The sequence below is a fragment of the Schistosoma haematobium genome, chromosome 4, assembly GCF_000699445.3.
Source record: "Schistosoma haematobium chromosome 4, whole genome shotgun sequence".
Taxonomy (NCBI): Eukaryota; Metazoa; Platyhelminthes; class Trematoda; order Strigeidida; family Schistosomatidae; genus Schistosoma; species Schistosoma haematobium.
The window spans coordinates 45,862,706-45,874,618 of record NC_067199.1 but is presented as its reverse complement, the minus strand read 5'-3'; the positions used below and the strand labels follow the sequence as shown (position 1 = coordinate 45,874,618).

General features: G+C 37.3%; 1 protein-coding gene across 7 annotated transcripts; it reads left to right on the top strand.

Moving 5' to 3' along the window:
- Positions 1-1,356: 1,356 nt before the first annotated feature.
- PA2G4_1 (Proliferation-associated protein 2G4) lies at positions 1,357-10,094 on the top strand. Of its 7 annotated transcripts, XM_051216557.1 has the most exons (14): positions 1,357-1,500; positions 1,542-1,670; positions 1,703-1,814; positions 1,848-1,917; positions 1,952-2,044; positions 2,082-2,145; positions 2,180-2,416; positions 2,452-2,503; positions 2,540-2,634; positions 2,667-2,794; positions 2,830-2,946; positions 2,990-3,111; positions 3,495-3,601; positions 7,033-10,094. In XM_051216557.1, the coding sequence occupies exons 1-11, from the start codon at positions 1,407-1,409 to the stop codon at positions 2,911-2,913; spliced, it is 1,158 nt and encodes a 385-aa protein (XP_051067156.1). In that variant the 5' UTR covers positions 1,357-1,406; the 3' UTR covers positions 2,914-2,946; positions 2,990-3,111; positions 3,495-3,601; positions 7,033-10,094. The 7 variants fall into 7 exon arrangements, with proteins under 7 accessions (XP_051067156.1, XP_051067158.1, XP_051067157.1 ...); XM_051216558.1 differs by lacking the exons at positions 2,990-3,111; positions 3,495-3,601; positions 7,033-10,094 and having other exon boundaries at positions 1,542-1,814; positions 2,830-2,958; XM_051216559.1 differs by lacking the exons at positions 2,830-2,946; positions 2,990-3,111; positions 7,033-10,094 and adding an exon at positions 6,107-6,277 and having other exon boundaries at positions 1,542-1,917; positions 2,082-2,416.
- Positions 10,095-11,913: the final 1,819 nt, after the last annotated feature.

Below are 11,913 nucleotides of genomic sequence, written 5' to 3'. Positions count from 1 at the left end.
GTCAATGTTGGATAGAGGCGACAATGCCACTTTCACTTTGCAAGGGATTCGATCGACTTCATAAACTGATTATTCGCATGAATCATTATGTCATCAGACCACTAATTGAACTAGACAGATTTCGAATCGGTACATCGGCTGATCAATCTAATCTGGGTAGCGGTCATAGATGTGAAGGATGGTGTACCCACTCGTGACCTAGTGCGGATGCATGAGTGAACGCCTTCAGATAGGTGAGTACATTGAAACTAATGCAGTCAGCATCCGATGTTGTTGACTCACAGAGCTACTAAGTCTGGGGATATTTTATCGCTACAGATGGATTTAAAATGAGTAGTTGATCTTGTCTTGTTTATACAAGTGGATCAGTTACAAACAAATGAGGGTTCGTGATGCCTTGTGGCTATACTCACGAGTGGTTCATATTTTAACAGACATATTACACAAGAGCATTTACATGCTGCTCACGATGTTAAAAAACAGCGAAAGCCGATTATAACCGTAGTTGATTGGTTAGTTCTATCGATTGAAGTAATCAGTCAAGTTTAAATACTAATCAACATTGATATAAAGCAGCGAATTTTTACAGTAACTGGTGAACTTAGGCCACGATAAAGATGAAAAACAATGCAATAATAGAGATTATAATGTTAGTCTGAGATATTCGAAGTCTTGATCACCAACGTAGATCACTAACGTAGATGATCTACGTTGAATGACTGGGAGCCTACTCTAGTTAGATGGGGATGGTGTGATAAACGGCTAACTTTCAAGTCACACATCGAGGTCAGTACCTAACTTGGATAACTTCTTCATCTTATCAATGCACCATGAATGCTTTGACAACCGTACAAAAGAGAGGACGTTATCGCATAAATATATTAGTAAGAGTAGGTATGAGTGAACGTTTGACCACCATGGTGCAAACGATGCCGTCAGATTAACTGACGCGCGTTGGTTGTCCGTGATCCTAAGGAAGATCAGTGAACTGTCCGATATTCAGTAGCTCAGCTGCCGGATGATCTGGCTAGAACTCAATCACATTTCGTAAGAAGAATCCTTGATCAGTAGAATGTTATATACTGCATAATCGTTACTCCTTCATAAATAAAGCTATACTGTTACAAATTTTAAATTGGTATTTGAGGAAAGAAATTATAATTTTTACGTTGGGAACGAAATAAATAATATTTTAAGACAATTTCGAATCAAAGTAATATAATTAACCAAGATGCCCGGTTGTTATTTCTGACTTTCAAACGGGATTCATTTTTGTAAAAAACTGTAAAAACAATGGAAGTAATAACTTTGACTACTTTTCACGTCTGCTACGACAATTTGTTTTAATCATCATATGAAACCAATAACCTTATTGGTGGCTTTTAAATTCACCTTAAATCTGCATAATGAGCATGTCAGATCAGGACAGTGACACAGAACAAGATGTACTCGATGACACTGTCGTTAATAAGTATAAAATGTCTGCTGAGGTTACAAATGGTAAGTCATGAGAATATTTCCCCTTGATGTGGTTGTCTCAGCGGTTTTACTCGAGTTGATTGGTCTTTGTGTTGACGGCGCTAACATCGTTGAGTTGTGTGAATTAGGTGATAGAAAAATCTGTGACAAAGTATCTCAGCTATTTAAAAAAGAGAAAGAGATGAGAAAAGGTATCATTTTGACAAGTTACCTTATCTGTAAGGTATTGCCTTTCCCACTGCAATCAGCGTGAACAATATGATACGTCACTACTCTCCTATTGAAAATGAAGCATTTGGTCCTATAGAAATAAAAACTGGAGACCTTGTCAAAATGTAATTTATACCTACTCTCAAATATTTTTTCAGTGATGTTGGTGCCCATATAGATGGTTATGCTGCTATAGTCGGACACACTTTTGTTGTTGGTGCAAGCCAGGTAATAAATTAATACTACTTTGCACACTTGGCAGGACAACAAAATCACTGGCCGAAAAGCTGATGTTATACTGGCCGCACATGCAGCAGCAGAAGCTGTCATTCGGCTATTAAAACCGGGAGTGGAGGTTTGAAACCTAAATTGTATGATGTGTCGTCTTTCAGAATCTAAAGGCTTCAGAAATTGTAAGTAAAACTGTTACAGATTTTAACTGTCACGCCGTGGAAGGTAAGACCCACTGTGAAATCATTCTTTTCATTAGGCATGCAATGCCATCAAATGAAAAAGCTTGTATATGACGCAGAAAAAAACATTGTTTTCAGTCCTACGGAAGAGCAGAAAAAGACAGTTGAAAAGTGTACTTTCGACATAAATGACGTATGGAATGTGGATATAATTGTATCGACGGGTGATGGCAGACCACGGGAACATAGAGCGCGGACAACTTTGTTTAAGAAAAATGAAACTTTATACCAATTAAAAATGAAAGCCGCACGTCGTTAGTGTATTATTATTTACGAACTGTAACTTTAGAATTATATAGTGAAATTACAAACAGATTCCTGGCATACCCATTTAGTTTACGGTATTTGAAATATTTAATGACCATTATACGTTTTAGTGCCTTTGATGATGTCAAAAGAGCTCGACTAGGTATTTGTGAGTGTATAAAACATGGGGTCATTGAACCACTTCCAGTTGTTTGTGAAAAAGATGGTATTTCTATTAGTTTCTGTTCTATGTTCTAGACGAATTTGTTGCTCAATTCAGGTTTACCGTTTTACTCATGCCTAATGGTCCAATGAAAGTCACTGGGTTGACTTTCGATCCTTCTCTGTACAAATCCGAACACAAAGTCAAAGACCCAGAAATCAAGGTATGCAACTTGCTTATTCCTAATAACCTTTCTAGGAACTGCTTTCCCAACCTATTAAGATTCAAAACAAAAAGAAAAAGCCTTTAAAACCAGAATCCGTTGCTAAAATTTCAGCGTAGAAATCTTGTACTGTTTGACTTTCAAATAAAGTTTGTCGTCTAAAATAGTTCATTTTTTTATTCATTGGGTCAAGTTACACAGTCTGCAATCGATATTACTGGCTAATGTTCAACTTCTTACGCATACAAATACCTTCAGTTTCCTTTCAATCCAGTATAGTAGTAATCGTTTTGACATACTTTCATGTACATGTACATGTAAGTTGGCTATAGATAGTTTGTTTTTCTCAAGCAGGTGCATTATTATAGGTTAACCTATCTGGAAATTTTTTAACCATAATTCCAATCTATACGTAGGTCTGTAAATAATCTTAGTCAAATCTTCTTGTGGCTACTCAGTTAATATCTGTCATTATTCTCTGCCTTGTCCAAATTAACTTCCACACTCGCTGTAGGCTTTAAACTTTCTTAGTGATTCTAACCAATAACTGCAATAATTTGAGGAAAGGAACGGTCATTTTAAATATGAAATCCTAGACATTATGTGGTGTGTTTGACCATCTAATGCTCATTTGTTAAACACCCAGTTTTCGACTAAATCATTAACAATGAGTTACTTGCAAACTTTCCTACTCCTCTAGGTTGCACTTGTGTTCGAATGCTTTCATATGACAAACTTGGGATTCACAGTGATAACCATTACTTGGATTTAAGTAGAGGGATTCTGGTTACTCATAAACACTTATTGGTGAGCATAATTAATTTTGATGCATTCCAGTTTTATCCTAGTTTTGTTTCATTTGTCTAATTGACCATGTGGGGAGTATCTAATTTTACAACTAATATTGGTGAGACTTATGATGCGCTACATTCCTACATGATAAAATGACGCAGGCCATTATTTCCAGGATGCTGTCAACGTAAAAACTCCCAGACTATAAGTGCAAAAATCGTTTTGACAGTCAACCTATTGGACCATCTATCTAAGCGTCTCCAACCTCTTAAGTCCATCGGGTATGATTGGTCTGATGGTCAGAACCAATTTGCACCGTACAGTTACAGAACAACAGGGAATCAGGGTTCTCTTTAAAGTCTATCAAGCCCGCCAAGCTTCCATTCATACAAGATTCGTTACATTAAATGCTAATTAGTGTGCTTATGCAACGAAGTGAATGACTAGGTAGGGAATATTAGCACATGTCAACTATTTTCTGTATTAAGGATTATCAGTGCTATAGAAGCGGGAATATGCCAATATCTGAATTCCAATTTAGAGGTTGGATTTGTAACTTTCCAGAGGATGATTTACTGGGTCCACCTCTTATTATACGCAGATAACAGTCCTATTTAGTGGAGATTCTGATATCATGAGGTTTTCTTATCATCATTAACTATGCTATGATTCTTTGAATGGGCACTATGTATTACTCTGTACAACATGGCCTGTGTATGTAATACATTCTCAGGCTCCAGGTTTGTGGACATATATTTTTTAAAAGCGTTCGCGTTCTATGGAACGAGTAGATAAGCAGTGTTCAAGTCGAATACAGGTTGCTAAGTAGGAAAATCAAATCAGTTTATGAGGTAGTGGATTTTCTTTAAGTGAGGTGACTGGGATATTTGCTACACACATCCAACCACTATCTGCCTCGACATGCGATACTGACTAGATTAGGTAAAACCAAAGATATGCGCAACCGAACAAAAACTTGACGTTGATCGATAAGATCTCTAAGTGTTGGTCTAAGCCATACTAGTGTAGGCAGACCATCTGATAACATAGCTTAAAATGGTATAGATCCGTTTATTATTTATCTTCCCTTGGATCCTGAGTTCTGTTATCTAGTATATGCATTTTCATTGTTTTCTAGAACTGAGCTGTTAATGTTTATTCTTCATAATCATTGTTAATGTAAGGAACATTTTATCCTAAAATATGTTTTATGAAGAAATCAATTGTAAGGCCACAGCTCATTCAATTTACTTTCATTGTATCAAGCATTTTAGTGTTATTATTTGTTCATTTGAATTTTGCTCACTATAATGTTACTTGATATTAATTTTGTGTAGCAATTCAGTTACTAACAGTCACTGAATATAATCCTAATGTATTGGGATGAATTCCAATGTGAATTAATATTTTTGATGTCTCTGTTAAATGAGTATTTTTTACAAGACTTGTCATCTGGAGTAACTGCGGTTACGAGGAAAGGGTACAATAATATCATAGTGTTGAAGTGAATTTGATAGTTATCCCTGTTATCACAGGCATTAGTTCAACTTCTTTGATACTTATTAATCTGATAATTGCTAACCTGCCATTTTTCTGTAGCATTTTCACGATCATAATTTATAATGACTTTCAAATACTTATCTTCATGAATATTGAGAATGATATTTACAAAGGTTTGTATATTCCCTTATTGACGCTAACTATTGCAAATGACCAGTCTCCTTTGACATATGTTTATCTTAAATGTGTTCCGTCAGTATTGCCATTAAGTCACAAATCATTTTTTTAAAAAAACGTTCGGGTAATGATTAGCAGTGGGGTTCAGGATGCATGTTCCATTCCATCCAGGGATAATCGGCTAGTTGTACTGTAATAATTAGGAGTATTTGGATTATTGTAAAAATTAGGAATTCCAGAAATAATGCAGTTTAATTAAGAAGTATTAGATGACCAGGAACAAACGTATCGTATTTGGAATTCGAAATCAAGCAGTCATCAAGTACAAATGAATTATTAGTTCATGCAAACACCACATGTACTTACATTCCTATTGTTGACATTCACGCTACGACTCGTACCCGTTGTTTTTTACCATGAACGCTAATACGTTATCTGTTGAGTTACTAGGTCCACATAGCCACTGGCTTGTGCAACCGAGATGAATTTTATTTATAAGAGTTTGTATCTTGTTGTTAAGGTTTAAAATTAGTCCCACTTCAATAAAATTCAGAGCATTAGTATGGGTAATTAAATAACGATCTGTCAGTTGCCACCAACACTTTCATTACTGATTCAATTTATCTGGAATCGCATTTGGTTACCTATAAAACTGCCCTTTAAAATTAATCACTTCTTAGTAGCGAATCTGACTAGTCCTTACCACTTTCCTTTTTCTTTACCAAGAACATCATCAAAGCTTTTTAAAATTTAAAACTATCTTCATCTTTTTTAAGAAATGACTTTGTAATTAGAAGACTTTAGTCTCAGGTTCGAACTCTATTTTGTGTAATTCTATTATAGAACGCAAATGGTACGTCATGACTTGAAGCGGTGCATATAAGACGATATTTGGTAAATAAGTCAAATCAACAAATATATAGAAAAACTGTAAATTAGGAAATTATTGTTAATTAAATTCTAATAATTTTCTTGTAACGATTTTGTATTTAACTGCAAAACTTTCTGTTGTGTATTTTTCTACACCCATTTCTAATGAGTCCGTTAGCCCAGTTATTGTCTACGTTATCGATAATTTGATCAATGATCGGTGAAACATGACCGGTAAGAGTAGAGGATATTCGTAGGTTACTAGTATTCGAACATAGGTGTCTTCGAAGCATTGCTCGTATATCTTGTGACTACCGAGTAAGTAATGCAGTGGTTAGGAAACGGGTACTAGTTAAGGATGGCGAATCGACTGATGAAGTAGTGAATCTTCATCACTTGAGATGGCTGGGACACGTGTTACGTATGCCCAACCACCGACTGCCCCAACGAGCGGTGTTTCATGGTGTAGGAGTAGGTTGGAAGAAAGTTAGGGGTGGCCAGACCAAAACATGGCACAAATCCATGAAGACATTGACAAGTGGACTGAGCCATGTTGGTCGATGTAGACTACCTGGTTGGGAACCGCGAGATGATAGCAACCGATGGTTAGAGACCTTGAATGGCATGGCTGAAAATTGTTTACAATGGTGCAGGTGCATCCACACTTTGTGTTTACCGAAATTCTAATCTTCCAAATTTATTTCACTGGATTATACTCCTTGAATGACATCTTCAAACCCTAATCTTTCTGATTACTGATTATACTCTTACTACCTCGACCATTATGGGATTTGGATCGACAATTGTATCTTTGTGTTAATGTGATATGGCAACTCGAAATTATGTACGTACATGCGAAGTTCTACATTGTTGCTGACTGACTGAATTTGGTCAAATAGAATTATAAGCTATTAACAATCTGTATTAGGAAAACCAACCAAATGCTTCACTATAGTGTGTCACTCAGATTTATTACTTTACGTGAGGCATATTCGTAAAATACAAGACTACAGCAACGTAAGTTATAGATCTCACCGTGTACATAACTAAGATATTTGTAGTGAATAATGCGAATAACAGGTTTGTTGTCAAGTTACAGGAATTCACGAACGGTAAAAGATATAACAACAATTATTGAAGGCAATAGAATCTTACAATTGGGGAAAAATGAAAATCTCATAAACCAGTTATTTATTAAATATACTTTAAGGTTGTGTATATTGACTTCCCAGGGTATAGCTTTTAATGATTTACATCTTCATTTATTCCCTTCAGTCTAACATTTATATAACAGTGTGGATGCGTGTTGTAGAGCTAATATAGATCTTTGACCTAGAAGTTCAATACACAAGACAGTAGCGCAGCTTTGGGAGATGCAATCCCATGGTAGTCGGTGACTAACAATAGGTTCATATGCCATTTGTTTCTTTAGGATCCTGGAACCCATGTGCACCAATGACTTGGAATAATGGTTTTCTAACTCCCCTAGAGGGATCCACCGATTTTCGTCCTCTTAATTTCCTAAACAACACCGTCGTCTCAAGAAGGCAATAGGTAGAACTTCCCTGACAGAATAAGGTAATTTTCTAGCCCATACTGCCGTCCTTCATTGTTGGTCACGAATCAGGTATCTTGTATAACGTGCTCCTGTCGGTATATACTGCATCGATTTAGTATCCTGTTCGCTGGTAGCTTAATTTCGGTCAATGGTCGGATTATTGCATTATAGTAATATATTATGGGAATGGTAAAATATTTCCATTAGGTCCTTATTATCAGAATCATTAACATACTTAACTGATCTGAAGATTGAGATGATGTGTGGTGTGTGCTACTGATGTCGACAGATTTAAGTAGCATATATCATCAATTAAAAGTGAAGTGTCTGGCGGTAGACGGTTAAGAAGATCAAAGAGAAGAGAACAAGAATAGAGATTGATTGGTGTGGAAACGAAGGAACAATCAAGTCTGAGACAATTAAATGACATTTTGCAAATGAAGTATTTACTATATGATTCGCAGATTTTACTAAGAGATTCTATAATTTTATATTCAAATATGTTTAGCCATCCTCACCTGTATTTTCATCAACTTTGTTCTTTCAAACAGTACTTCTGCTCGAAAAAATGCCGGTTTTGTTGCACAACTCAGCTATCACTACTACTTCGTAGTTTACAACTATTGCCAGGCATTTCAGTTTCGATTAGTGATATATACTACTTATCTCTGTCGACATCAGTAGCACACATCATAATTGTATTAAAAATATCCTTCATTTTGTCCTTCGTACTGCTTAAACTCGTATTGATTCAGCTTATCAATTATTTTTCTTCCCTGAAGAAACGCATCATACTTAGTCACGAAACGCCAGACATTTAGTTTCCACTCATTCATACTTTACAAGCCTATTATTTCTACCATTAATGTTAATCTGACCTTAAAATTATTATCGGAAGGGGTTTGTGGAAATTTTAGAAATTTCACAGATTGAAATCATGAGTCTATTGACCTCCATGGAAAACCTGGAAGCACTGGACGGCCGTTTCGTCCTAGTGTGGGACTCCCCAGCGATGCGCACACACGATCCCGCACCCCACGAGATTCGAACCCAGGATCTATCAGTTTCGTGCCAGGCGCTTAACCAACTAGACCACTGAGCCGGGATCCAACGGTGTTAATGTCTAACTTCAACTTAAAATTATTAACAAAAAACGAATAACAACTTATGATATGATCGAGGGAATAACATGATTATTGGAACGGATTTGCACTGATGATACAAAAATCAACAACATACGTGTTGATACCTTCAGAGCCTTTTATCTCACAGAGTAACGTGGTATCAGAAGGCAAAGTTTGATCTGTGACTGCGAAAAATTCAATGTTTAGGAAAAATACTACTGCTTATATACATTCTTATGCAGTATAAAATTACAATGAGAAAAAAATTGTTTTTTGATTGGTTCAACAACAAAAAGAATTTTATGTAAGTTGGATAGTGAGTAGTAGTGGAATCAAAGATACACGTTCCGTCCTATTTGCAACTCGTTACTTGGATGTACTTGTAACGATGTTGACGTCCAGACTCGAACCGATTGCCTTTCGATTTAAACAATAAACGCGTTGTCCACTTAGCTACCAAGTGCTGATAGGTACTGACTTATGCAACGAAGGTTCTCGTAAATTAATGGAAGTATTATGGTCAGCATCCAATGTCGAAGACTTACAGAGCTATTTATTTTGGGGATTTAGTTACCGCTACAGATCACTCCCCCACTAGTGGGAAAGTGATGACCCTAAGACGTGGCCAGCCGGAAGTTTAAACCCAACGAGTTTTGTCGTTGGTAGACACTCTTCTAATAGCTTGTTAGGTTTACCAGCGTGTTGTCGTCTTTCCCTACTATGAGAGTCCATGTAATACAATATAGTAAAAAAATGATGTACTGCGAAAATTTTTGGTTTCTCGTAAACCTCACCTTTCTTTTTGTTGAGTCGGCTTCCGGAGAACTTCAACGGAGCCGAAGAGTCCTAGCCAGAGTACGATGGAACATTCTAGAATTCCAACATGGCGTGCTACTATTGGTCGATAACATAATATGTCGTTAACGGATTGGCTGAAATATAATGTTGATTCAACAGACGCTAACATCTATAAATACCCATGATTTTCTGTACAGAAATGAATCTTGGAGTAAAGTATTTTCTCTCATACTAGCGTCTTCTCTCTGGTGTTCAAGTCGCTGTGTAGTTCTAGCCTTTGGGTTACCAGAATAGCTTAGGAAAACGAAATATAGCGTTCAATCGACAAGACTTATCACTTTTCATCGTCTTTTCCAGCCGTCCTGGAAAAGAAAAAAAGGATATCTATGTGCATGTCGAAATAAACTCGTACGCGCTTTAAGACACAAAATGGGCGAAAAAAGAACTCATGTACATGTGATGGCGTAAAAGCAATTTTTATGGAATTTTCTTGTTTTTTTTAAAAAAATTTTTAATATTCATGTTAGTCAAATGATAAATATATGTAAATTTAAGCATATAAAAATTGATTTTTTTATATTATGTAACGCCATGAAAAATCGAGATGAAACAAAATGTTAACCAGTGTCTTACGTGCAATAGTCATTTAAATGTCCTGGAAATCTTACTCTTCTTCCAAAATGCGTTGTTTTAAATTTATTTTCAGATAATTTCGAAGCATCATCGTTCGTGTTGGTTGTCGGATGAGGTATCGTAAGTGTCGGTGTCGTGTCGTTCGATTGTACCGAGGGAAAATCGACGTGGATAGGATTTCCTTCTAAATACGCTGCTTTGATGCAATCGATGCTGATCCTATCGTTGGTTTCGTGCTTATCGATTATATAGCACTTAGGTTCGCGTTGAAGAACTCTGGAAGGTCCTTTGTATGCTGATTCGAAAGGTCGGCGATGTGAGTCTCGGCGAACGAAAACGTGTGTACTATATCGTAAGTCAGGTTGAACGAAAACATCAATTGATTGCGGTCGAGTGGAAACAGGTTTAACTGAACGCATTGCGTTTATAAGCCTGTTCGTGTAGGAGGTTAGATTCATGTTCATTTAAGTGGACGAAGGATCCGTGAATTCTCCTGGAAGTCGAAGTGTCGTTCCATAAACGAGTTGAGCCGCAGAGCATCCAATGTATGCTTTCACTGCATTGCGAATACCTAGTAAGACGAGTGGAAGAGCGTCAGTCCACTGTGAAACAATTGCAGCTGATAGTAAAGCTTTTAGTTGTAGATGAAAACGTTCTACCAACTCGTTTGCTTGTGGGTGGTAGGCAGTCGTTCGGAAACGAGTGATTCCTAAAAGTGTGGTCAGACAACGGAAAGGTTCAGATTCAAACTGACGTCCGCGGTCTGTAGTGATGGCTGAAGGACAGCCGAAGTTTGCTACCCATCGTTTGACGAAGGCGCGGGCCACTGTTTCAGCAGCGATGTCCTTGATAGATACTGCTTCTGGCCGTCGAGTGAAACAGTCAGCGCAGGTTAAGAGATAAGAGTATCCATTTGAATCTGGTAAAGGTCCTACCTGCTATAAGCTTGATGGTTGCACGAACACCTGGATGAGAAAGTTTGTGCAATGTATTGAAGACATTGCGTCGATAATGTTTCGGCACGATTGTGCGATCCCTATCTGTAGATGTGTCACAAAGTAAGGTTTCCTTACCTGTTCCCATCTGTTTGATACGTAACTTGAGGGTTGTGGACGATAACTCGTGCTGAAGATCAGTGTCTTCTTTTTGAAGCTCGGCGAGTTTAAGAAGGTTCAAATGGTTGTGGACGGAATAGAAGAAGCTTTCGCTTAACAGGCTTTCGTGTCTAGTAGCAGGGGATCACGAAATCCTCCAGGCAGGAACCTAGGTATGTTAACAGTAAAAGAGGAAAAGACATTGGTAAATCATAGTATGATGCTGTCCTTGGTCCTTAAGAATAGGTCAAGTTGCCTCTTGAAGGACTCCTGAGAAGTCGCTTGGACTAGCTCGGCCGGCAGCGAGTTCCAGCTTTTGACAACTCTTAAGGAATAGAAGTTTTGTCTACATTCCGTCTTGCTATGTTGTGTTTCCAGTTTCTGGGTGTTACCCCTTAGGTTATTATTCGAACTAAGCTTAAGTAGGTGTTTAAGAGGATGTCCAGAAGTGTTAAGAATACTATAAGCCATTAATAAATCACCTCTAAGACGCCTATATTCTAGTGGGTAAAGGTCTAGTGAACGGAGGCGTTCTTCGTAAGGCTTAGATTCCTTGGAAACTGTTCAAGGAAG

Excerpts from the sequence above, each read along its gene's own strand:
- PA2G4_1 (XM_051216557.1), top strand. The coding sequence starts at position 1,407 with ATGAGCATGTCAGATCAGGACAGTGACACAGAACAAGATGTACTCGAT. Across the intron at positions 1,501-1,541 it reads GTCTGCTGAGGTTACAAATG|CGGTTTTACTCGAGTTGATT; the intron begins GTAAGTCATGAG and ends TGGTTGTCTCAG. Across the intron at positions 2,795-2,829 it reads TCAAAGACCCAGAAATCAAG|GAACTGCTTTCCCAACCTAT; the intron begins GTATGCAACTTG and ends TAACCTTTCTAG.